Consider the following 27,487-nt stretch of genomic DNA (forward strand, 5'->3'; position numbering starts at 1 on the left):
TGGGTTGTGGTGAGAGAGGGAGCTCACCATGCAGGCCAAGTGGTTATACACTCATCGTGGTCATGAGACTGAAAGAATCAAATCATTGAGAAACAGACTGGGAGTTAACCCTTGTGTTGTCTTGGGGGTCAAAATGACCCGTGTACGAGTGTATATGTATGTGTGTTGATGGGTCATTTTGACCCCAAGACAACACGAGGGATAAGTGTGTAGCAGGTCGTGGGACCTATTGGCACAAATGGAATGAATGAGGATGTTTTCTTTAGTGTACGATCACATGATCCACATCTCCACATAGAGCGGGTCCTCATCAAGTAGCCGGCCACCATGGCTCTAGTCGGGATAGTATCTTATCAGTTTGCAGAAGAGCCTTGGTCTAAATCCAAGGGCTTGGTTGAACATCTGGTGGGAAATGTAAACTTTAAGGAAGGGCTGCTGCTAAACAAAACGTCGCTCACGTCTGCCTCCTTAGCGCCAGAGATCAAGCGCTCGAGCAGCTGTATTTCAACACATTTGACCTTATTTAAATACGCTGATGGTACGGCTCTCTTCGGCCTCCTGCCTGAAGAACACTGCAGGGGAAAGTCTGTCCTGGTGTTTCTCACCATGTGAAAGCAGGATGGTGACGTTTTAATGTACACTCACACAAAGCTAATTTTCACTGAACAGCCTGAACGTGTCATAATGTAACTGAGAGGATATATATATTCTTTTTTTAAAGCTACTTTAATTCTATAGATTGTGTTTTTTAATAATTTATTTTTGAAGATTACACCAACTCTTATATCTTTCTATATATATTCACCCTCATTGAATTTTCTCATTGTACTATTTATAATAAGCCTACTAGACTATATTTGATTGCAAATCATTGAACTATAAGGTCTCCGAATGTTTTAACTGATTCTCACTGCTGTCCCACTTTGGAACTCTAAAGACAATTTTCCGAATTGTGAACAATGACGTTTCCAACTAAGCCCTGATGGGACACACACACACTTAATACACTCACTATCACCAACACCACTTCAGCCAAGTGGTTGTTCAGCGTATAAGTCTGATTCATACCGGGAGCAGAACTGATGGATCATTGTTGCCCCTTTCAACCGTATTTAAGTCCAGTGAACCTGCAAGTTAAGATTTACAGAGCTCTACGGAGGAGTATTTTAATAGACTTTGGCTCACTAGTCCACTGGTGTGAAGGAAAAAAAGGAAAAACGAGGCCCAAGTTGAAAATAACTGTAATTACTCTTAAACTGAGCTAATGTTTCTCAAGCTATAACTCAAAATAGCTACAGCGGTGCAGACTAGGCCCGGAGAGATTACAGTCTGAAATAGTTCTCTCTGCCACCATAACCTACATCTGTTAACAACATGACCTTATTGTATTAATCATGCACACTTTAAATGTTCCTAAAATGTCTTGTTAAAGCACTTCTCCTTTCCTCTGCCTGCCGCCATGTGCTGAGGCGTTACTTCTACACATTTTTCCGAAGCCGCTCTCTGACATCTCTGCAGCAGACGTGTGAAAACCTCCAACCTCTTCCTCAGCGTGGAATCAAGCAGCAGATTGCGGTTAACGCTGCTTCAGCTGATATTTCACAGGGCTGACGTTCCACGAGAAGAAATGACTGTACTCTGGAGTGACGTCGGCACAGGAGGCGGTGTGGATCTCCAGCGAGACGGGGAAGCACCTGGCTGAGTGCTGGGGCCTCTGCAGCATTCCACTGCAGGGCTGATGCCAGGTTAGATCACATCCAACCCTCTGCTGGAAGCCCCTCACACACACACAGCTCTACAGTTTCATAATAAACACAGCTGACGCTCTACCAGGAGAAGCAAAGTGGTGCTCTACATTACAGCTCACGGTGCTGTAATGCTTACAGGAGTTCCCTGGCTGCAGAGACATAATGGCCCATGGCAATTCCCACCGAAAAGAAACATTACATGAAGCTGGAATGATCGTAATATTGTGAGCCTCCACATTAAAACCAGGGAAAACCACTTTACTGTACAGGACCTGGCAACCTGCCCTCTACATATTTCATCCCCATGAAGTCAGGGGTCTCCCTGCAGGTGGCCCCGGGCCCCTGGCACCCAGCTGCAGGGCTTCTGTTACTCATAAATGGCCATGTTGATATTTCAACACTGATTTGTAATGGGAATGTCATATTTAGCCGACACAGCAGCCCTCTGATCAGTCGACAGAGGCGGTAACTCAGTGTGTGTCTTCTTGACAACACGTACTGCACTTACATTCACTAATTAGCAACTGTTGCATGTTTATTAATAAATGAAAATAAGCACATTTTCTTTCCAGCCATGAGCCTAAAACCGAGGAACTTGCAGGACTTCACAGCGTTGAAGATCTGCCTGGAAACAGTGAGGCCGGCTCCAGACTGCTGGGTGGCTGGCATTCTTTTCGGGCTAAAGGGTTGATTGATTGAATGAGTCCATTCATTTGCTGATGAAAAGCTCGCAGACATTAAAACATGTGTGTCTGTTTTGGACATTATGTTCTTCAGAAGGAGAAACCAGGCAGAAAGTCCCTGATGGCTCTCAGCTGCTGCTCTGACTCCTTTTTGTTCTGCTTTCTGCTCATCCGGTGAACAGTGAGCGCTAAGAGGCCCAACACTGATAGGACTCTGTCATTATGAGTCACGGCGGCCATGGTTACTGGAGTGGATGAGAGCACCTTTCACACAGTCCAGTACACAATACTCACTCATGTGATATCTGATCATATCTGATAATCTGAGAAACATCACCTGGAAGGAGACAAGGACAGCGATGACCTCATACATACGATACCGATATGAGGTCATCGCTCTCATACCCACCTGGGTAGAGTAGCCGAAAGCTGTATTCAAGTAAAAGTACTGTTACTTTGAAAAAACAAGTCGCCAAGTACAAGTCAAAGTAGTCATAAAATAACTACTTTAGAAAGAGTACAAAGGTATTTTCTGAAAAAGATTACTAGAGTAGCGGGTCACTTATTAGATAATTTACTCAGATAAAGTTCAACAAGTCATCACGTACCTGTATTTATTATTTACTAGAACCCTCGTTTGGAACAGAAAGTCATAAAATTGGAGAACTAACTGAGAAATGACAGTTAATCTGCAATAAAGTTTGCCGACCCATGATAAAATACCAGTCATACAGAGTAAGTATGAATTCACTTTTGGGTTTGAAGAGGAACAAAGTGTTGCGCAACGTGCAGTGCGATGCACCGGCAGCAACAGGTTGTGTCTGATTCATTCTGCTGAGAAGAATGAAGCGTTTGTAGAACAAAGCCACAGCATGAGGATGACAACATCAGAGCTGCATTGTTCTCTGTGCCAGTCGTACACATCCCTGTGTGGTGATTAATGCCCCAGCCTCCACTTATGATCCTTTATCATTATGAAAGTCAGCTGTGGTGAGGATTTCCTGACAGCCCCTCTGACTTCAGTGAAGTACCAGGAAGAGGAAAATAGAGAAGTGTTGGTTTCACAATCGGTCATGCCATTGTGCCATCCTCCCCTCCGCCTCATCCACCTCCATCTTCCAGATTGGATGTTGGCTGACTACTCTTCAAGTAAGATTCCCCATCAGTATCGGCCCCTCCTCTTCACCTCCTCTTCATCCTCTACTTGCTCCCGCTTGGCAACATCATACATCACCACGGTCTCCATATCCACCGCTACGCCGACGACACCCAGCTCTACATCTCCACCGGATCCTCACCCCCACTACCTGCTCCACCATCAGCAACCGCCTCCCAGGTCTCAACACCTGAAGCAAGTCAACTTCTAACTCAACAGCAACTAATCTGAAATCCTCATCATCGGCCCCAAAATCACTCAACAAATCCCACAGCAGCACGTCACAAAAACCGCCTTCTTTCATCTTAAAAGCATCGCTCATCTAACCTCAGATCTGCTTTTAACCCGTGAAACTAGTTTCTGATCTGTTTCTCACTATTGTCACCTTTCTTGTTTTATTGCTCCTTCTATATTGTTTGTCTTTACCATGTAAAGTGCCTTGAGTACCTTTTTAAAGCGCTATCCAAATAAAATGTATTATTATTATAAACATCTTTCAGCTTAGCACAAAGCGGGAATAGGAGAACCCATAGCTTTGGGTACTCGGCCCAGTTCTACAATCTGAGCTGTGACTTCCTGGGACCAGTTCAGACCGGTATGAGCTGTAACTCTAACATTGCCTGGTGAAACAGGTCGGTGATGATGCAACACTGACCCAACCAAACACAATGAGCTGCCACAACCCTCTCCCCAGCTCCTCCACCACCGTGTCACTCGTCTGCTCTGCTTATTTTCTGACGGAGAACCGCGGAGAGCGGCAGGAGAGCGGGTTAGTGGTGGAGCCGAGGCCTGAACCCACAGCGCCGCAAACATCCGACGCGATCTATCTGTGATTAAGTCGCCCGCATCAGATAAGCGCGTTGCCGTGGCTTCATCCAGCCTCGCCGCAGGGCCGAGCCTTTATCTAGCTTAGCATCGGTTTGAGAAAGAACGGGCCGTGACCACATGGAGATCAAACCCAGCCTCATGCGCATCTCCTCGGGCATCTCATGCGTGTCCTCTCCATTAGCTGCAGCACACACACACTTCTTACTCTCAATTAATGAGTGTGACGTTGGAGCTCGGCAGCAGCAGTTTGTGAATGTTCATCGCTTGTGCCAGAGCTCAAGGTGATGTCATAGCCTGACTGATGATGGATTTGGAGGCGGATATAGATATATAGAGCGATTTAAGACTACAATACTGAGCGAGCGGAACATTCTGCAGTTACAAAATAAACCTAAAAACATGCATTAGCACCACTGCTCCAAAAGGACCAAAGACAGAAGGCCTTCTTGCACATTGACATTAATACCAGTAGATGACCAGTGGGTTTACTTCTTCTTCCAAATGTCTTATTTTGTCTGACTGAGATATTCAATAAATCAGAGAAAAGCTGCAAAATCCTCACATGAAGGAGGCAGAACTTTTCACAATTTTGTTAGGAAATCATCCAAATAGTTTGATGTACTTTCTGACTCGTGATCTTTTCAGCTTTCCATGAGAGGCGGACCAGTACTGGGTTTTCAAGGATGATAATAATATGAATATTTGTAAGTACCAAGTATCAGGGTTCATACACATTCTGACCAGTGGATTTTCATGACTTTAAACCAAATTTCCATGACCAAAAATGTTGTGAAATCTCTGTGTGAACATAAAAAAAGTGAGTAAATGTAGTATTTAAACTAACAATGAGAATACAAAGCATACAGTAAACCTTAAATGACACAAATGAATGAGACAATAGTTTGATTAAAAGAATAAACATTTATGTAGATGCCTGTATGTATGCCTGCTTATATTTTGAGCGTCTTTCTTTTAAAAGCGTATTAATTATTTAAAACTCAGCATAAATGAACGACATGAACACATGAATATAACATATTTACATGACTTTTACAACACTTTGGGGATTTTATTTGTGTCAAGGACTTTTCCAGGCCTTTAATATAATCATTTTAAAATTCCATGACTTTTCCAGGTTTTCCGTGACCGTAAGAAGAACCCTGAAGTATCCACTAATGATGTGTCACACACACACACACACACACACACACACACACACACACACACACACACACACACACACACATACACACACACACACACACACACACACACACACACACACACACACACATACACACACGAAGGGACCAGGGAGGGGCTGCGCGCCCCGTGCGTCCAGGAGACCTGAGGATTTCACAGGAATGTGTGTGGAATGAGGAAGTGTGCAGCCACTGGGAATGCTGGGACGTTCCCAGTTAATCTGATGAGCGCAGCACGGGGAACCCATTATGAGTGCGCGTGTCAATGCGCTCTGTATCTTCAGGTGTGTGCGCGTGTCCGCTTAAACCTTCTACCCGTGTGACTTTGAGTGTGAGTCAGAGAGAATAGATCATACTAAATATTGCTTTTCATAAGGAACACATGTATTAAAAAAAAGTCAACGTCACCAGAGCAATTAAGATCCACTTTGTTGCGTTTCTCTTACCTCGAGGACCTGCACGTAGCTGGAGGGGAACCATCCCGTGGCTCCATCCCGCTCCCCCTCCCACCAGCCTCCGGGCAGAGCCTGGACCACCTTGATAATGTCCCCGGCCTCGAAGCCCAGACCCTGCTGGTGCTGCTCCCCGCTGAACGGGTACAAACTTCTGCAGTACGACCCAGACATCGCCAGCGCGCGCCTTTCCGTCTCCGTCTCTCTCACGCGCAGTGATGAGGACACTGCGCTCCTCTCAACAAGCAAAATAACAAATCAAACTTTGTGCCTGAGGAACTTGGGGTCCTGGTCCGGTCTCAGCGCGAGGTGATTTGGGTGAAACTGGTGAACAGGTTCTCCTCCTGCGCTCTGCTCCTCCAGCCTGCACGCGCGCCTCCGTCTGTGCGCCGCGAGAGCAGCGTCAAGCCGCATGGAGCGAGAGGGAGGAACCGGATGTGTGATGAATCTCCCTTCAAAATAAAAGCACAATGTGTTTTAAGCGTAGTGTATGGTTCTCCGTCGCTGAGCATTCGAAGTTCTGCAATTAACCGCCATGCCGCCAGGGGGGTGTGCCAAGAATGTGACAAGAATGAACTTTTAACTCAACATTTGAAGCTATTTTCAGAAGACTATTACTATTGGCTCATCGCCCATAGGCTCCAATAAAACATCTGTCAGTGTGTCACAGTTACAAGCTATTGATTGTGCGACATAAATACTTCAACTATGAATTTATACACAGCATCATAATGATCATGAAGAAGAACTGACAGCTCCCATTATATGTCCTATGTAAGAATTATTCCTAATGATTTAATAACATCTTTATTTATTTTTTCTTGTCATGTGGTTTTTATACAACGCTGCTTTTTAAGTTTTAGTTTGTAAGATTCTACCGGAAGTTCAGTCTGTTATTATAGTGGACTTAACTTAACTTGCATTTGTCAGAATCTGCAGCTCCCCCTGCTCTTCTTTACTATACCATACACTCGTTTTATATGATGATGATGATGATGATGATGATGGGGATTTACTGTCGAAACATTTTATAATTCCCTCTCATGGCCTCATTTATATTAATATAAGTAATGATGCTGTTCATTTAATCTTGGTTTATGTATTCAGTTGTTATAATATAAAACAAATAAAAACAACTTTTATTAGGGCTTCTGTGACTGTTTGTTTTGGGATATAAGACAGAGGTGTTGATGATGATGATGGTGATGATGATGATGATGATCAAGATGATGATCATATCATCTAGTTGGTCAAACAGAACTAATTCAGAGACTAAAGTCAGGGTGAAATAAGCACACAGTGTTCTCTTTGCTGTCCTGTTATTTAAGTGAAGACTCGCAGATGGAATCTCATTTCGTTATCTTATTCAAAGAACAGCTTTGAGTCAAAGTTGACTCAAACTGGAACAACTGGAACTTTGCCCACACACACAAAAGCTCAAGAGTTCCTCATTTCCCTGTTGCTTGGTATCGTGACTCATCGCAGTCTATTCATAACGACAGATTGAAGCCACAGAGAGATGGCTTATTAATGTGGCTGCAACGAAGATCAAATACTGATTGGATGGAATCAATAAGAGCGATCACAACATGGTGTTTTACAGCTGACCAGAATGACCACCAGGTGGCGCTATCATCTTTCATCAAACCATGGTTCATGAGAGACATTGTTTTGAGATAACTTGACTTGGAGTCCCCCATGAGTTCAAAAAGCTCCACTTCCTCTCACGCTACTTGACCCTTGACCCTCCCTGATTCAATAACGAGTACACTGATCGGGATGTATGAAGGCAATGCAATGTCGTTATTCAAAGATTGTTCATTTTACTCTCTCTCTGCCTAACTAGTTAGGTGAAGGTGGCTGAACTAGGTAAAAATTACTAACGTTTGGAAAAGTCTCAAAGTCTCTTTTACTCAGGTATCGATGGCTGTGATACTGGAAGCAGCATCCAGGGTCTCCTTGAAGACGGAGCAGATGAGAAGGATGGAGGACTACAGGACCAGATGAGAAGGATGGAGGACTACAGGACCAGATGAGAAGGATGGAGGACTACAGGACCAGATGAGGAGGATGGAGGACTACAGGACCAGATGAGAAGGATGGAGGACTACAGGACCAGATGAGGAGGATGGAGGACTACAGGACCAGATGAGGAGGATGGAGGACTACAGGACCAGATGAGGAGGATGGAGGACTACAGGACCAGATGAGAAGGATGGAGGACTACAGGACCAGATGAGAAGGATGGAGGACTACAGGACCAGATGAGAAGGATGGAGGACTACAGGACCAGATGAGGAGGATGGAGGACTACAGGACCAGATGAGGAGGATGGAGGACTACAGGACCAGATGAGGAGGATGGACGACTACAGGACCAGATGAGGAGGATGGAGGACTACAGGACCAGATGAGGAGGATGGAGGACTACAGGACCAGATGAGGAGGATGGAGGACTACAGGACCAGATGAGGAGGATGGAGGACTACAGGACCAGATGAGGAGGATGGAGGACTACAGGACCAGATGAGGGTACGAGGAGCGTCCCGCCCCCACCAGCACAGAGGACGTAGTTTGTCTCCATCTGCTTCTTCTGTGCTGGTGGGTTCAGAAAGCTCCTCCCACCCACAGGAAGCTCCTCCCACCCACAGGAAGCTCCTCCCACATAAGGGAAGCTGTCAGCAGCTGTTCATCTGCCCAGAAATCAAGAAGGAGACTGACGGTTCAGGCTGAAAAATAAATAATCATTCTGAAAGCTATAAAGTAATTAATTTGTCACCTTGAATGCAGTATGTTTATGTAAACTGTATGTACAGTATTTATACGTATAGTGTTTATTTACTGAGTAGCACAGTTAAATACATGTTCAATGTTCTTCTAGATATGTTGTTATAATAGAAACAATATCATAATATTTCTGATATAATTAAGCTAGCTTATTTCAAAATGATCATATAGAATTTACCAACACTGGAGAGGCTTAACAAAATGAACAAATACATAGAAATATATCTACAAGGTACATTTGTGTTTCTACTTTGCAACAACCAAGTGTGTAGCATTGTCAGGTACACACTGTCGGCCTAAAGAGATCAATGAAACATTTGAGAGTCATTGCACAATATCAAAAATGAAATTATGAGATGACAGTTCAGGTGAACGTGATACTCAGTCAGTAGTCTGTAAGTATTACAGACAGTCCGATGTCGCCCCCTGCTGGTCGCTCCGGAGGCTGCGCATCCTGCTGGGGTTCATTTCAGGTAACATGCAGCCGTGTTAATAAAGAGGGCCGGCTCAGAACACTTTAAAATGTGCTCAGTTACTGAATGCACATCACATGGAGATTTATGAAATGTAACGTCCAAATGTCCACATGTAAAAAGGGTCTGCACTTATCCACAAGATGGCCTCATTATCTCAGTTTGTTTTCTCTTATGATATGTTGTGCCACCATTACCACTAATAAGAATGATAATACATGTGTGTGTAAATGTATTGTGAGATCTGTGTACTGCTTATAAACTACAAATCATATAGTCTCGTCTGTACAATATTGCACGTCACTGTTTTGATGAACAAAAGAAAGAGCCACAGACACGCCTCGGCATGGTGGGGGTTCTAATTGTACCGGGCCGATTCTCACGAGACAAGAAGCGTCCTACAAAGACGTTCTCTGTTTCTGTGGAAACCAAGGCAACAGGTCAGAGGTCAGGGGTCAACTGCAAAACATCTGGTGTACAGTCTGATGCAACAACGAAGAGAAACTAACTCCTTTTCCACAGTGAGACGTTAACACAGATCAGATATTGTTGACATGATCAATGTCAGACATGAGTCCAAACAAATATATAACACCTACATTTCACTAAAGCATATTCAGAATCTGTATCTGAATTAAAAATACTCATTATCAAAATATAGTTTGTTAGATTAGAACAAAATAATATCCTGTACATGTAATAGTCAGTAAGGAGCCAGGACAGGATGATTTTTGTTAACTTTCAGAGTTTAAACCAGTTTCACAGAGAGCATGACAGCACAGATACAACATCATGCACTGAGTCAACACCATTTCAGGAACTTGAGGAATGTTACGAGCACAGAGCACGTTTTCCTTCCACAACAGTGCAAATGCAGTGAAAACAGTGAATATCAACTACCGAGCACAGAGACAGAGACCATCACTTATGAGTGTCACGACCTGACAAAAGATGCTAATCAAAAACATGACTGAAGAGCTCGTCAGTTCAACCCTTTCATCAAAGCTTCTGAAGGCAAATGCAAGAGTTATAGATGATGCATGATCGTTTGTTCTCGTCAACGGCCGAATGGATGCGTCACTTTAAATGTTGCCGCCGCAAGGAATTGTGGGTCGCCATTATCTCCTAGAGGAGCTAAGTTAGGAAGCATTGAAGCTTTTTTCCTTTTGCGTTTAGAGAATTCGACGAGAACTTATCATGGCGGCCACTTAGGTTTTCACTCAAGATCTCAAGGTCTATTCCACCGCAGTGATGAGGACGCAACAGTGACCTCTGTGGGTTGAAGTCCTTGAAGTCTCCTCTGTGTTTGACACAATTCAACTAAACATTTGGACCAGTAGGCCTTTAGAACAATTTCACAAGTAACCCTCTGGGACTCTTGACTATTTAACAATGAGGACACAAGAAGTGAGGCGAAATTAAATTCAGTTTCATCTCCTGCAAACCAAATCTACCTGAACCTGACACTGCTTATATTCCACAATAAAAAGGTTTAAAAATGGTCCTGGAACAATGTATTTCTGGAACATTGCTTTTGGAGACCCATGTGAACTTATTTATATTATAGTTGAGTATCGGCTGTTACAGGATGTTTGCTGCCTGGATATTATTAGGTATTATACCTCCATGTCAGGCCTTAACTTCTCACCTGGGTTCCTGTGACGATGAGGCCTTTGAGACACTGACAGAGATGTAAATGTAAATGTCATTCTGCGGGATCTGCCCTGATCTCTGCAAACAGATGCTCAAAGTAAGCGACTCGCTCTCCTTCTACCCAACTGATTATCCTCTTCTCTGACTGGCTCGTTAGCACTGCACCGCTACTAATCTTTAATACAGCAAGAGCTGATCAGCATCCATTCATTGTATTCAGGAACATGTCTGGCTGTGCAGTATATCTAATGAAAGAAAAACAACGCCAGACAAAGCTAATGCTTCACAAAACTTTATTCTGCTTACATCTCACAGAAAAGCTACTCTGAGGAGTCTCTACTAACAAGAACTTAGCATAGAGGAGGTCTTCTGTGTCATCGCTGGTCTACTGCGACTCAACCGCCTAGGGGAGGGGAGAGGTACAAAGTAACACGGAAAATGAGTTCATTCATTTAACTATGATGTCAATTAAAAAAAGCGGTTTGTCCAAAGCTACTTTGGATACAAAAAAGGAAAGAGTGTTGTTGTGATTAATCTGGGAGCTTTGTGATAATTGATATACATTTGTTTTTACCGATATGATGTTTTTTTAAATGTATTTCTTTGATTTAGTTTCTTGTTTTATTAACACCATGTTCTAAATAATTGTACTGCTCTGACCCAGGAAGCCAAAAGGGTCCCCAATAAACCAAAGTCAACACAAACGTGTCTCCTGTTACCTTTCCAAACTCTCTGCTCCTGCTTCTCATCTTGTTGACCTGGGACTCAGCGATGTCTGCCCTCTCCTGCGCCGCCTCCAGCTCATGCTGCAGCTTCCTTAGCTTAGCAAGCTGAGTGATGGCCTGCTCCTCCTGTTGGAACGGAAGAGCAGTGAGCTATCATCGTAATAAAAACAATAGTTCTTGGCTGTTCTTCTGACATTCAACAAAGATCTTACAGCTTCTTCATTCTGCCGTTTGTAGGCCTTGACTTTGAGCTGCAGCTTGTCCACGAGGCCTTGCACCCTCAAGACGTTCTTCTTGTCCTCTTCAGTCTGGTAAGTGAGCTCCTTCACTCGCCGCTCATATTTACGGATTCCCTTGACTGTATCGGCAGCTGTTCTCTGTTCACGCTCCACTTCAGCCTCCAGTTCACGCACCTAGAGAAAGCCCAACCCCACAAACAAAGCCTCAGGTGGGATTTCTTCTGCCAATAATGCTGCATTACTCTATGTGAACAAGTGTGGTACCCGAGCTTCCAGTTTCTGGAGCTGTTTCTTGCCCCCCTTCAAAGCCAGGCTCTCCGCCTCATCCAGGCGGTGCTGCAGATCCTTCACAGAGACCTCCAGGTTCTTCTTCATCCTCTCCAGATGACTGCTGGTGTCCTGCTCTTTCTTCAGCTCCTCTGCAATCATGGCTGACTGCAACAACACAGCAAGTTAAATGATTGTACATGATCAAGCCGGACCTGACAGGAACGGAAAAGAAAGAGTTTGTATGTGGTATTTTCCTGGATCTCTCAAAAGCATTCAACGTTGTCTTGAAGTGGTGAGTTGTGTTTGCAGAGCAATATGTTAACATCAATGCTATAGAATCTAAAAGAGCAATGGTACAGTTAGATTAAACATTGGCAGTGAAGAAATGACTTGAGTTGCATTAACTGGATTTCTTATGATCTTAGTTGATGAAAAACTTACTTGGAAAATGTATTCGTTTTGTTTGCTACAAGGTACTAATGTCGGACATTCTCCAAATGTGAACCTTTATCTTGAAAGTGAAGTACACAGGTAGAGATTTTCCAGGAAACTTAAAAAAGGTTGTATTTCTTCCTCACCTGCACATTTTATTTCCTATTTAATTTTTCTGTCCGGCCTTTTCTTTTAATAAAAAAAGTGCAAATAATACAAACAAAGAACAGGCGACATAATAATCATCACTGTTTCTTATAGTTATTAATCACGCTGTATAAAGCTGTAAGATAGATATAATTAGAGGTAAAAGTAGAAATGTGTAATATTTACATCAGTGATGGCCTTCTTGGCTTTTTCCTCTGCATTGCGAGCCTCTTGGATTGCATCCGCCACCTCGCCCTGCAGCTGGCTCACATCTGCATCCAGCTTCTTCTTGGAGTTGAGGAGACTGGTGTTCTGTAGCCAAAGGACAACTGAAGCTAGGCTTTGTAATGTCTAGAAACCAGCAAGAGTACACTAGTTTTTTATAAATGATTTGTTTGTTACCAACTCTTTTCCAATGAAAGTAGCGAGCAGCACTAGCTACAAAAGTTGCTTAATCTAGCGATCTGAGCTTGTGGAAGACTCTGGTGAAACACAATGAGTCCACTGGCAGAGTGCGATCAGACAGGCAGGCACATAGCCCGTCTAATGAGTAATGCTAATAATAATACAGTCCTGTGACGGCCACAGATACCAGAGTATTTTCTTTTCATGTCAGAGTGTGTGATTTATTGATTGCTGTCTAGAGACATCAGGCAACCTCCGGCTCTGCTGAAGCCAACGCGAAAGTGCCTTAAACTTGCATTATCTCAAATGACCAGCAGGGGGCTACTCCTCCGGTTGCAAAAAGAAGTCTGGTTGTATAGAAGTCTATGTAAATGACTCTACTTCTCTCTTGATTTATTCCCTCAGTAAACATTGTAAACATGAGTTTAAGTCTCAATCTCAAGTTCCAAGTCTTCTTCAATACAGCATGATGTTCATTTAGTAAATGATGGTCAAACAGACTATACAGCAGGGGATGCTTTAGGGCGGGGCTTACTGTGATTGACAAATTGGCACCGCTACCAGAGACGTATACAGCCTCTCTAGGTCACTCCGCATTCAAACTATGATAACTTCCGTTCATCGTTTGCAAAAACAACAACATACCGACAGCCATAATCCAAGATGGAGTCCATGGGTTACATCTCGATGACTATGTCCACTTCTTATACACAGTCTATGTCGATAAATCGTAAATAAAAGGTGACTTACTTACGTACTTCACAAAGTTATGTCACATTAGCATTTGTTTGGAGTTCAGTATTGCCTGTGAACAGACACATTCTACAATTCCCTCTCTTTTCCCTCTGTTTTGGTCTCAACCAACCTGGCTCTCATTGATACGTCGTAATACTGCTGCTCACCTGAGAGTGCAGTAGCCCTACTCGCTCACAGGCATCCATCAGTTCTTGTTCAGCTAATTTGCGGTTTCTTTCCGACTGTTCCAGAGCAGCTCTGAGCTCCTCCATCTCTGCCTGCATCAGGTTGCTCCTGCGCTCCACAATGGCCACCTGGTCCTTCAGGTCCTCCTGGCTCCGCAGTGCTTCGTCCAGGTGAAGGGTTTGTTCCTGCAGAGAGACCAGCAGGAAAAGGTTGATCTACCCAGAATATATTTTAGGAGCTAATAACCCTGAAGCTGCCCATGCACAATGTTTCACTTTGAGGTGGGCCTGAATGTTCCTCAGCTGCTTCTGGGCTTCAGCTGCCTGTCGATTGGCATGGCTCAGCTGGATCTCCATCTCATTGAGGTCACTCTCCATCTTCTTCCTGATTCTCATGGCATCGTTCTTGCTGCGTGTCTCTGCATCTAAGGCGGACTGAAGAGTTTCTACAATGCGCTGGTGGTTATGTTTCTGCTGCTCAAGCTCCTCATCCTTCTCCGCCAGCCTGCGATCGACCTCTCCTTTGATTTGAGTGAGCTCCAGCTGGATACGCAGAATTTTGGTTTCCTCATGTTCCAGTGAAGCCTTGGGTACAGATAAGATTAAGATAAGAATACATCAAGAAACAAGCATTAGCCAAAGAATTATATATACCATAAAAGTCGGGTTACAAGCCGCTCGTACCTCCGGTCAGTGTCCCCGCTGTAGCAAGCTAAGAGCAGCGCTAGCTAGCGCTGTTGCTAGTGCTACTGCTAGCTCTGCTGCTAGCGCTGCTGCTAGCTCCCCGCTGCTGCTGCTACTCCCCGCAGAATATATATATATATATCAGAATATCTTTTTAATATTACGTGAAGTTACCTCAGCTTCTTCCAAAGCAGTCTGGATCTCTGTCTTCTCAGTCTCAGTTTGCTTCTTGATCTTCTCCAGCTCATGGATGGCTTTGCCATTCTCTCCAATTTGTTCAGTCAAATCAGAGATTTCCTCTAAAAACACAACGATTCTTTTCAATGTAACAACTAAATAATTAGACAAAAGAATAATAGCTCTTATCATATTCACTCGTGGACAACCGTCTAGTCTTTCCCTTGTAAGCATTATAGAAAGCATTATTATTTTTACGGTAATGCGCGTACGTTGCAGGTTTTTATTCTCTCGTTTGAGGACCTCGAGGTGCTCCAAAGCTTCCTCATAAGAGTTCTTCATCTTGAAGAGCTCAGTGCCGAGCGAGCGAGCCTCTTTCTGTGATCCATCCAGCTCAGCCTGACTCTCTTCGTACTTCTGCTTCCACTCAGACAGAATCTAAGAAGACACAAAAGAATGGTTTGGATAAAGATGATTTGTCTGATTCTAAGGATGTTGTAGGGATCATAGCTATCATTGCTCATGCTCATAACCTGGTTATTCTGTATTGCAGACACACTTCTGTTGCTGCATGAAGCAGTCACCCAACATCATTACTTCATGACCTACACATAGCAGATCTTTAAAGCAGCGAAAACCAAAGCTTTCATTACTGGGTAGACTCACTGGTATGTTGGCTTATATAAATCAACTATCACAACAAGTACCACAGACTGAGCGGCAATGTGGCTGACTGTTGGCATCTGAGGCTTGTTGTGAGTTTTTAGCACCATTCACTTGCTGTTACCTTATCAAAGCTCCTCTGCTTTTTGTCCAGGCCAGCTGCTTGAGCGTTTGCCCGTTCCACATCAGCCATGAGGTCCTCCACCTCTCCTTGCAGCCTTTGCTTCGTCTTCTCCAAAGATGAGCACTTGGCATTCACAGCCTCGACGGCCTCCTCAGCCTCCTGCAGACGTTGTGCAAGCTTTTTCCTGAGCAAAACAAAATAAAGTGTGAGCCAATATTGTCGTTTTCTTACGTTGCAAATGTCCCATTTCTTATGTTTGTATAAGAACAACTCTCACTTGGCCTCCTCCAGTTCATCATTGCGCTGGATGGCATCGGTCTCATATTTGGTTCTCCACTGGGCCACCTCGCTGTTGGCCTTTGACATCGCTCTCTGTAGCTCGGCCTTGGCCTCCTGCTCCTCCTCAAACTGCTCCCTCAGCAGATCACAGTCATGACGGACAGATTGGAGAGCGTGAGCGAGGGCATTCTTCGCCTAAAAGAGAGGCCGATGTGACTTTTAGACGAAGAATAATTTGTTAAAATCAGAATTTATCTGGTGGCTCTTATGCTAAGCTAAAGTAATCTACCATAAAAGTTGGGTTACACGCCGCTACTGCCTTCAGTCAGTGTCCCCTTTTGCTCTCCGGTGTAGCCAGCTGGCCATCATGCTAGTTCCCCGCTAACTTCTGCTAGCTTTCCGCTAACTTCCGCTAGCTCCCCGACAACCACCGAAGGTAGCGGGACCAGACCCGGCTTGACACCCGACTTGGGCAGAGGGGACGTGGGCAGTAGCAGCGGGGAGCTAGCTTGCTACAGCGGGACACTGACCGGAGGTAGGAGCGGCTTGTAACCCGACTTTTACGGTACTGGTGAATTCCACAAATGTCTGACTATTCATTTAAACTTCCCTGGTGGCCACGAGTGTGATACCCAGTGAAAAAGGCCAAATCTGTTCGCCTCGCTGAGCCCACGATTTCAAACGCCCTATAAGCTTCTGGCTTCCTCGGTAAGACAATTAATGTCACACGCGTTGTTTAGTTGTACACCAATGAAACAAACCTTTGTTTCTTCTTCAACGTGCCTCTTCAGCTCCTCAACTTGCTGAGTGAAGGCAAGCTTAGCCCTCGACATCTGAGAGAGTATCGCTTCCTTCTCGTCGAGCAGGCGGGAGAACTCGCCTGATCGAGGGGTTTTAGAAAACAAGGTAAGAAAAGAGAGGAAAGAGTTGAACTATTTCAAACCATTTGACTCCATACCATTCTCATTCTGAAGTCTTTCCCTTTGAGCATTCATTTCAGTGATCAGACGAGTGTTCTCATCATATTTCGTCTTGTAGTCACTCAGTTGGTCTTCCAGAGAGTGACACAGTTTCTCATTATTAACCTGTAGTATTGATAACAGTAATTAATGAAAAGTGATTTACGATGTTGACTCTTTCTATACTGGTCTAGCTTACCTTTGCCTTGACCATGGCCTCTATGTTGCTGGATAGGTCATCAATCTCCATCTTGCACTCATTCTTCTCCTTCTCCAGCTTCTGTTTGACTCTCTGGAGGTTGTCAATCTGCTCTCCCAGCTCAGCCACACCGTCAGCATGTTTCTTTCTTAAAACGGCAGCGGTGGCCTCGTGGTGAAGGGTCTCGTCTTCCAGGTCTCGTCTCAGTTTCTGAAACTCGACCTCTCGCTTTTTGTTCATCTCTATCTGAGTGGCGGTGGATCCTCCAGCCTCCTCCAGCCTCTCGCTGATCTCCTCCAGCTCCCTGGAGAGGTCCGACCTTTGCTTTTCCACCTTGGCCCGAGCGACCCGCTCCACTTCAATCTCCTCTTCCAGCTCTTCAATGCGGGCCTTGGTAAAGCAACAAATAACTGAAATCATTTATTGGCTTGCAGTACATTTTCAGTTCACCCTCCAGTTGTTTAATTACCTGAAGCTCCTTGATCCTCTTCTGAGATTGCACAGCCGCACTCAGCTCGTCCTCAAGTTTGGACACAAGTTGGCTGAATTCAAAGTCTTTCCTGTCCCGCAAAACCACACCATATAGTTAGAGCATATGTTATATACATGTTATATGTTATGTGGCACTTATCAATACGCTTAGACACTGCTGCACCAGTCCATACTTTTTAAGGTGCTCCTCCCGTTGTTGCTTGTCATTTTCCAAATCTATTATGGATTCTTGAGTTAGTTTCAGATCTCCTTCAAGCTTTCTTTTGGCTCTCTCGACTTCCAACCGGATCTTCTTCTCTTGTTCCAGAGAGCCTTCAAGCTATCACATAGAGAGTCAAATTAGTAAAGCATATGCTTTATATATGCATATATATATGCTATCATTTCAAAGAGGTACTGTCCATAGCTTACATCATCAACTTGTTGCTCCAGCTTGATCTTGGCTTTGGCCAGACAGTTGACTTTGTCTTCCTCTGCTTGCAGGTCATCCATTGTCTGCTGGTGGGCCTCTTGCAGGGCCAGCTTCTCCTTGGATAACTTGCAGATGGCATCATCAAGAGATGACATTTCTTCTGTCAGATTCTTCACCTGAATGTGTAAAAAGAAGTAAATGTGTTAGTAATTGTTGGGTGTCTGGGTTTGATGTTCAGATAACAACCAAGCAGAAACACGCCTTGTTTTCAGTGGCATGTTTTTCCTTCTCCACTTTCGCCAGGGTGAGCTCCAAGTCATCGATGTCTTTCTTTAACTCAGAGCACTCGTCCTCCAGCTTCCTCTTCTTGGCGGTCAGTTCGGCGTTCACCTCCTCCTCATCCTCCAGTCTCTCGCTGAGTTCTTTGGTTTTGGTTTCCAACAAAATCTTGTTCTTAATCAGACCCTCACATCTTTCCTCTGCATCTGCCAGACTCTCACTTTCCTGTGCAATAAAAGAAACACAATTTGCATTCATGTTGCATGCAGTTCTACTTTCTTACGACTTACTTGACCAGATGTTTAAGTACGTGTCTTCTCTACTCACAGAGTGAATCTGCAGACACAAGTCATTCTTCTCCTGAAGCAGGGAAACCATTTTGGCTTCCAGTTCCTTCCTCTTAGCCTCAGCTTTGGTTAAATCCTCCTTACACTTGGCAAACTCCACCTTCATGTTGGCCATCTCCTTCTCAGTCTCAGCACTCCTCAAGAGTGGCTTGATCTTGAAGTAAAGCTTCATCCATGGCCAGTGTTTTACATTCATGAAAGAGCGAATGTTGTACTGGACAATGTATATAGATTCTCTGAAAAGATGGAGCTTGTTCTTAGTTTTTCAAAGTAATATACATACATGCATTGCAACTAAGCAGCAAACATGTAATGTAGTTTGACCGACAGTCCTTGATGTACATGTGACTGATGATCTGTGACCCGAAGCAAAATTCTGATTACCTCCTTTCCGTCATTTTCTGTAAGTCCTTCCTTTTGAGAAAGCCACGACACAAGGCTTGAGTAATGGTGATGAGAGAGGCCAGTTTTTCATCCCTCATCTCTTCCAGTAAACCCAAGAGCCCTGCTTTAAAGAACACCTACAGGAAATATACATTTGGGTATATGCTCAGCTCAGATACTCTTTGATACTCCATCAATAAACCAGTTTTTACATCACTTTTTATGTAACAGCTCCAGCATGCTTGAAACGATTACGGTAGTATGTTTCGGTAGTCGGGTAGTAACACATTGAGGCCCTCCAATTGAAAACAAATTACCTTAGTATGCCCAAACTTATACTGTGTGTGATCCACATCAATTGACCCCAAGAGCTTCTCAGCAGCTTTCTTGTTGTCAATGAATTGTCCCTCAGGTATCACACTAGCATTCAGTACTTTGTATCTACAAGAAGAAAGAGAGAAAAGTCAGTTGTTTGTATTTGTCACAGTCTCATTCTACCGCTTCTTACCTTTGCTTGAAATCCCCATACAGGATCCTACTCGGGTAGCCCTTCCTGCAGATCCTGATTCCTTCCAGCACGCCGTTACATCGCAGCTGATGGATAACCAGATGATGTTCCATAATCCCTAAAAGTCAGCCAGAGCCACAAGTATAACCATGGTGCTTGAAATACTATTGAAATTCTCTGATAACGAGTGTTTGTAACATGAACTGAAATACCTGGAGTTTTAGTTTCATTTGGAATCAGACACCTAACAAAGTGAGGATGGGTGCTCTTGAGATTTGTCATGAGCTTTCCCAGGTTCTCCTGTTAATATAAAATAGAATATCAGTGTCAATAGTTTATTATAGCCATTGTATCAAAAATAAATCATTTTCCACAAAATGTCATGCTATTTTACTATAGTTACCCTGAAGAGGGCTGACACAGTCTGGAAGGATGAGCCCTTCTTCTTTGTTGCTCTCTTTACGGTTCCACCACTTCCTCCACTAGGATGTTCTAAAGGAACACATGTTTTATGAACATTTATAACGGTAAGACTGTAGTAAACATTCAGAACATTAATATAGCAGCAAACTATTATTATCTATGTAAATATATAGCAGAATAATATCTACCTGAACATGATTTTAGTACATTGCCTCCGCACGGCTCTCAACATGGTGACTGGCTAGCAGCTAATGGCGCTAATGGCATGGACCTTGCGGACAGAGCTACGACACGGTCGCTTTTAGGACCGCGTTATTAGAGGTAACAGTGCAGAGCAACGAGCTAGCCAGTGGACACACATGAAGCTTGGACTACAACACACACAGAGGGTGTGACTCAGGTCGACATTACTCCACTATATCTTAACATATATTGTGTATCACAACAGTTCTCACCATCAGATGCAGAATAGGTCGAATAGAGGGAAGCCAGTAGTTTGAGGCTGGCCTTCTGGTAGAGCTGGACTACAGTGTCATTTAGAGGGTCCTTGTTCTTGTCCAACCAGCCCGTGATGCTGTAGTCCACAGTGGCGGCGTAGTGCACCAGGGAGAAGTGAGCCTCAGCCTTGCCTTTGACAGGCTTGGGCTTCTGAAAGTTGTTTGATTTTCCAAGATGTTGGTCATACAGCTTGTTTTTGAAGGTGGTGTCTGATGCCTTGGGAAACATACACTCCTCTTCAAGGATGGAGAAGATGCCCATTGGCTGTTGAGGAAAGTCAAGACATACGTAACAGAAAAAACACTGAGCATTCTTTTCATAACGTTGCGTTTAATACTTGAATAAACCAACCTTTTCAATAAGTTCTATACAGGCAGCCAAGTCCATTCCAAAGTCAATGAACTCCCACTCGATGCCTTCCTTCTTGTACTCCTCTTGCTCCAGCACAAACATGTGATGGTTGAAAAACTGTTGCAGTTTCTCATTGGTGAAATTGATACACAGCTGTTCCAGACTGTTGTACTGCAAAACAAACCATTTACCGTCGAGCATGTATTTATTTTAAAATCACAGAGTTGATGCACTGCTTAATGCAAACTTACATCAAATATTTCAAACCCGGCGATGTCCAAGACTCCGATAAAGAACTGCCTGGGTTGCTTGGTGTCGAGCATCTGATTAATGCGGATGACCATCCACATGAACATCTTCTCATAGACGGATTTGGCCAAAGCGCCGTTAGAATTGTAGACCTGGACAATGACAAGTGGCAGTGAGATCCCAATACATCCAATAAATCATGTCTTTAACGGATATACAATATTGGAATACATTATTGTTGGATGCTGATATTTCTTTTCACGTTAGAGCAGAATCATTTCCATAGCTGATTTATTATCACCTCGTGCACTTATGCTGAGCATAAGCAGCATTCTACATATCCAGTAGAATATTATCATTCATTTGGAGTTCTAACTTTTTGTCTATTAGCCAACTGTTATGACGCAGGTAGAGTTTTTCATTAAGCTGGTTTTAGGTGAGCAGAATTCAACTAAAACAGCGTTTAGTTCTCTGTGGACTTTGGTGATAATTCTCTGCAGGTTCGTCACTTCTAGCGTTTGCTTGCACATTACACATCGGAAATTGATCGATAGTTAAAAAGATAAATATGAAAGGCCCAGTTAAATGAAAAATGTATTTTCCCAGTTGTATTCCCGTATTTATTTCTTAATTGTTAATGTATCCATAAGCCCCGTATGGACCTATATAGGTCATTTTTTAAAATTTTAATTAAACTGTGTAAAACATTACAATAATCATGAACAAATATATTGATGCTACACATCAAATTAAACAAGAGAACCTGGGCTACAATAATTAGTCAGCCATTTCAACACAACTCAAACACCAACTAAAATAATTATTAAAATAAAATAGTTATAATTTTGTCACGAGTCAGCCCACTCTGCATGTTTCCGGAACTAGCAGCCCGTAGCTTGGTGCTATCAGAAAAAGACAAATAGCAAAAAGCAAGACAATTCCACACAGATTCCAAATCTATTCACCAAATCCCTCTGCTGCAAAGCATCACCGAGATACGAGCCAAAGAACACAGCAACATAAATCGCTGAGTCAGCACATTTTGAAACTTTATTTTTTTTTGTTGAAAAAATGCATTTCCCTCAGTAAATCCACACTGATACAAGTTTATTTAACACCATAAGTCATATGAAAGTGAAATATAAGGTTTGCTACATGAAAAAATTCAAATGTCACAGATGCGCGAAAATATGCGCAAATGTGCCGAAATGCAAATTTTGGAAACCTCGCCTGAATTCTCTCTGTACTTTACCCAATCTGACTTTGTTCTGCTTCACTTTTTCAAGTGAAAACAGTGCAGAGAGACTGTTCACATATTGTATTATATTATATTTTTATGATTTGGGAGAGTTTCAGGGCTTGAAGCATCATTTCAAGGAGATAATCATCCTGAAAGTGCTTTTTTCTATAGGCGGACCTGGAACTTCTATTTGTTCTGTGTTTCAATCTTTATTTACTCTTAGCCAGCAACATATATACTAATATTTACACATCTGACCAAAATCTCACAAGGGTTGCCTTTATTATAACACCAGAATTATTCAAATAGCCCTTGTGGTTGCAGAGATACACCCTTTTTAGTTTGGGTATGCTATTTCTAGCTAAATCCTAAAAAATGCCTTGGGGCTTTAAAGGTTAAATGCGAAACATGTGTTTAAAAAAAAAATCTATATCAGAATATAAACTCTGTGTCAAACACAAGTTTATAACACTGAAATATTTTGTTCAGAAAAATATTCTTCAAGGATTTTTGAAGCGTAAATAAAAGTGAAAAGGTAACTTTAGTCGGCACCTACATGGCTTTACTTTACCACCACTCAGCTAAGGGCGGACTGGTGATTGGCGTGATGACATTGTGCCGTCTCATTGAGCCACTTGTGAGCATCCACCTTTTTTAAGACACATAAAAGCTTCACATTTCACAAGAGAGGTATTAACTGGACTATTTTATACCGTAGAACAAAATTGGAAAGGATTTTATTTCAATCCCTCTTGTAACTGCACACCGCTCCTATGTTCAGTTTCCCTGTGAAATCCGTTACAGTGCAGAAGCTAAAGACACTTTAACTTCTATTTCACTGGGGATTTAAAGGAAAGAGGGCATTTTCCATTTTTGTACTGAAAATAGTTTCTAAATTTGGAATTCCTGGCCAGAATTGAAAAAGGGAACAATTGCAGCAATGCGTAAACATTGTTAAGCATTATTTTAAGACAGACTTTACCACAACTAAATGATGTGATGGTTATCTGCATGCATGTTCCAGTTTTACAGTAAGCAAATACACTTGTGCATGTGCATAAATAATGCAAAAGTCTTCATTCTAACCCGAACATACCTGCTGAACAGTCTGTCCTTTGGTCACATACTCATTCCCAACCTTCACTCTCGGGTAACACAGGGCTTTCAGCAGGTCTGCAGAGTTCAGACCCATCAGGTACGCTGCTTTGTCAGCCACTGAGCAAAGAAAAAGATGAAGTTAGAAAACTATACAGCAGAGTGCGATACAACAGAAGAAAAGTCTCCAACTGGGGATAATGTGGAGTGGGGGATGGAGCACTTTGAGGACGCCTGAACTCGACCAGCAAGTCCTTTTGGAGGCGGCAGACTTATGCACATCCCTGGCTAAGGTGGTCAAAAAGCTCCCCAGATTCATGTTTATCATCTTCAATGTTCAATATAATTAACTGGACCACAGATGAAGGATTCAAATAAAGTGTCACCTCAAATGGGGACATATGTTTGAATTGTACATGGTATGTTTTAAATAAAGAGAAGAACAAAAAGACTAAAGAAATCTGAAGATTGAGGCAGAATCTGAAGAATAACAGTTACCTTCTGTCCCATCTGGCTCTGCCTGCTCTTCTCTCTGCTTCTGCTTGAACTTCATATTCCCATAATGCATCACAGCACCTGTTAGCTTATAGATGCCAATCCTCTCATCTGCAGAGAAGCCGAGTGTGTCGATAGCGCTCTGAAAGTAGATCGTAACCGGTCTGATGTCAGTCTCAGTGCATGTGTGCAGGGATGAGAAAGGAAAAGGTTCAGAGGACGACTCACATCCGTGGCCATGAGTTCTTCACTGTCATCAATACTGGCCACGCTGATCTCCCCTTGGCTAACAAATGGGTAGTCGTAGGGGTTGGTGGAGATGAGGAGAGTCTCTGGATGGAAAATAATGTACAAGTCAAATCCAAGCCTCACATTAAACAATACATTTGCTCAAACTGTCACACTATCCTTCAACATGTCACCTATGAGCTCAGGCTTCTTGTTGGACATGACCTGGTAGAAAATATGGTAACTCCTCTCTGCGGACAGCTGAAACGTGACTCTGGATTTTTCCAACAAATCTACAAAAAAGAGAACAAGACTGACTTAAACTGAAGACTCTCACTAAATATTACCCATCTCCATTGTATTATAACTCACAAGTTTCAATATCAGCGGAAGCCAGTTTTCCTGAGGTTGCAAAGTGGATTCTTATGAATTTGCCCTGAAAAAAATAATATAATAATGCTATATATAATCATTGACAAAGAAATGATCATCGACAAAGTTCTATCTTTTCACTCACAAAACGTGAGGAATTATCATTTCTGAGAGTTTTTGCATTTCCAAAAGCCTCAAGCAGTGGGTTAGCAGAGATGATCTGGTCCTCCAGGTTCCCCTACAGCAACAGAAAGAACCAAATACAATATGAAAAATGCAGATAAATCCATCTCAAATATACATATGAGATGGAAAGTTATTAGTAGACCACTTGTAATACTAGTTGAAACACTATAAAATCGTTATAATCATGAATTCATTTAATTACGTGTAATTTTCCAGAGGCAGCAGCATCTTTTTTCCTGTCCCCACACCCTGCGATTGTCGCAAAGTACTGGATGACCCGTTTGGTGTTGACAGTTTTTCCTGCACCAGATTCTCCACTACACCACGAGAGACACACAGCAGAAGAGTTTAATTTATTCTGTGAACTAAAAGCCTCAAAGATGTAGCATTTGCATCAACATGCAGCTTACGTGATAAGGATGGACTGGTTTTCTCTATCTACAACAAATAACACCACAGTCATATTAGAGAGGTACCGAGCTGAAGACTGAATGTAGCAATGACTGTGTTCAGTTTACCAGTAAGCATGAACTGATAGGCGTTGTCGGAGATGGAGAAGATGTGGGGCGGAGCCTCCTGGCGCTTCTTGCCCCTGTAGGCCACCACCACTTCTTGGTTGTACACCGGGAGCCACTTGTAAGGGTTCACCGTGACGCAGAACAGCCCAGAGTAGGTCTAAAACACATGGAATCCTTTTTGATTTGCAGGTTAAAAGAAGTTTAGAAGCCTCAAAGTTACTTTTGAGACATTCACATTACATCTTGGAATCCTTAGGTAGGACAAGAGGGCCCAATTCATGCCTATAAGCATTAGTTAACTCTCTCATCTCCTTTGTTCAGGGTTTTCTTGTCATTTGTCATGTGTCCAGCCCAGTATCACCACCATTATGTCAAAGCCACTCCTTAATAAATAAAAACACATGTTTATTGTTGTTATCAACACAGGACAACGTCTAAATGAGACAAAAGACACGCTTTATGTGGCTTTAGTTGGCTGGGCGTTCACACAGACCTCTTATATATCTATTTATTAAATGTATGTTGAGTTCAGCGTCTCTCACTTTGCTCTGTCACTTTCAGTCAGTCAGTCTGTAATATGGTAAATGAATATGTTTTATTAATTACTTACATGTCACTGAATATTTTTACTTTTGTTTATTTATTCTGAAATACCTGTGGTTATAACCAGCAATAGGAACGACATTTTTTTTCATAATTATTACATTTTATTATTATTGTATTGTATTATAGCTACTGTCTGTATGTTACCTGTAGAAGGTGTTTCAGCAGCATTTGAATTACTATATTTCATTTGTAGTTGGGACCTGCTTCTCATTAAATTATATCAATAGTGCAAATTTTAAATAAACTTCAATAATGCCCACTTTCCAGACTAATTTAGCTGGTTCTAATCTCAAAATCTACATTCAATTCTAATTTATAGCTCAAAATCACAAATAAAAATATTGGACTTATACCATCAAATCCATGTCTACTATGTGCAACATGTATTGTCACACTTGGAAAACTGTATCTCCTTCCCTGGAAATGTAATACAACGTGAACCACAGTATGCAAATTATGTGCCGAATGGATCTCAATAGCGACTTCTTCAGATTCAATTTATTTAACATCACACTGTAATGTGAACGCCCCAAAAACACTGCTGAACTTTCAGATAGCTACAGATAATAACTGTCTAATATAATCATATTCCTGATATTTGGCACTGAAAGTGCATAAAAAGTATGCCTTTGTCCAGGCACACATACACCACAAACCCACATGTTGGTGTACGTGGTGTCGGTTGAGCAACAGCTCCTCTGGTTCTGTGTGGGAATGATTATCATCAGCTACAGTAAATCTTGCATTACTCACATAGATCATCCACGCTGCGTAGCGCTCTTTGAGGTTGTACAGCACAGCGGCCTCATTGAGGTGGGTCATCATGGCCATGTCCTCAATCTTGTCAAACTTGGGTGGGTTCATGGGGAAGTATTCTTCTTCCTTTGCTATCACGACCTGCGACGAGAGATGTGCCCTTCATCAGCAGAACAATATGGAGAGCATTTGGGTGATTTGTCTCATCCACAAACGACGTACCTGTCCTGCAATAGTTTTAATGGTCGCTTTGCTGCCATCTCTCCCTTGCAGAGTGCCTTTAACAAACAGCTCCTTGGAATCCACCACATACACTGCGGTTTTAGCATCAAAGGGCCTATTTTGGGATTCGATCCTCTCTCGTTCGGGTCTCCTCAGGTACGGGGCAGCCGTCCCAAACACACTCATTTCAGCATCAGAACTCATCTCTGCAACACACCCCAGAGGAGACTGAAAGGTCCAGGGTTAAAGGTTAGAATTGTGGCTCTAATAACTGTAGAATAATGGATATCAGTCATCATAATCAATATCAATTCTTACCTCTGTGGGTTACAACAAGTCTGCTAGTGTATTCTCCACCTAGACACCTGAATCAAAAAGAAGACGACAGCCTAACAGTTAAGTCAGTCACTATCACACCCAAACAACTGTGAAACAGGAGCAAGTCCTACCAGCAGAAGTTCCAGCTGAGAAATGTGGACGCTTGGAACAATATTGCTTTTATAAGGTCCCTCATGGTAAATTAGGAGATACAGCAAACCCCTATATTTAGGTCAAAGCCTCTAATGAATGTGGGTGGAGAGAAGTGATTACTTTGGTATGTGATATCATGGGGATGTCACCA

General features: G+C 42.8%; 2 protein-coding genes across 3 annotated transcripts in view; both read right to left on the reverse strand.

Annotated features, from left to right (window-relative positions):
* gas7b (growth arrest-specific 7b) overlaps nt 1–6,243 on the reverse strand; it is a gene marked incomplete at both ends in the record, with an annotated part of 51,110 nt that extends 44,867 nt beyond the window's left edge. For both annotated transcript variants that reach the window (XM_079237066.1, XM_079237065.1), the window contains one exon: nt 6,064–6,243. In XM_079237066.1, coding sequence (XP_079093192.1) covers nt 6,064–6,243 — 180 coding nt within the window. The remainder of the gene's footprint in view (nt 1–6,063) is intronic.
* A 5,123-nt stretch (nt 6,244–11,366) lies between these two features.
* On the reverse strand, nt 11,367–27,069 carry LOC306753345 (myosin heavy chain, fast skeletal muscle-like; the record flags this gene model as incomplete). Its single annotated transcript, XM_079237215.1, has 38 exons — nt 11,367–11,384; nt 11,701–11,832; nt 11,919–12,119; nt 12,210–12,380; nt 12,981–13,106; nt 14,102–14,305; nt 14,396–14,704; nt 14,978–15,102; nt 15,253–15,418; nt 15,768–15,951; nt 16,045–16,241; nt 16,808–16,926; nt 17,005–17,131; nt 17,205–17,594; nt 17,674–17,764; nt 17,870–18,015; nt 18,108–18,284; nt 18,370–18,612; nt 18,715–18,970; nt 19,119–19,255; nt 19,436–19,559; nt 19,627–19,744; nt 19,839–19,926; nt 20,030–20,118; nt 20,505–20,811; nt 20,899–21,069; nt 21,150–21,299; nt 23,484–23,602; nt 23,981–24,119; nt 24,206–24,309; nt 24,400–24,498; nt 24,578–24,641; nt 24,723–24,815; nt 24,966–25,080; nt 25,174–25,201; nt 25,282–25,438; nt 26,641–26,784; nt 26,866–27,069. The coding sequence occupies 38 exons, from the start codon at nt 27,067–27,069 to the stop codon at nt 11,367–11,369; spliced, it is 5,832 nt and encodes a 1,943-aa protein (XP_079093341.1).
* Between the last annotated feature and the right edge of the window lie 418 nt (nt 27,070–27,487).

This window comes from Taurulus bubalis, assembly GCF_910589615.1.
Source record: "Taurulus bubalis genome assembly, chromosome: 2".
NCBI lineage: Eukaryota > Metazoa > Chordata > Actinopteri > Perciformes > Cottidae > Taurulus > Taurulus bubalis.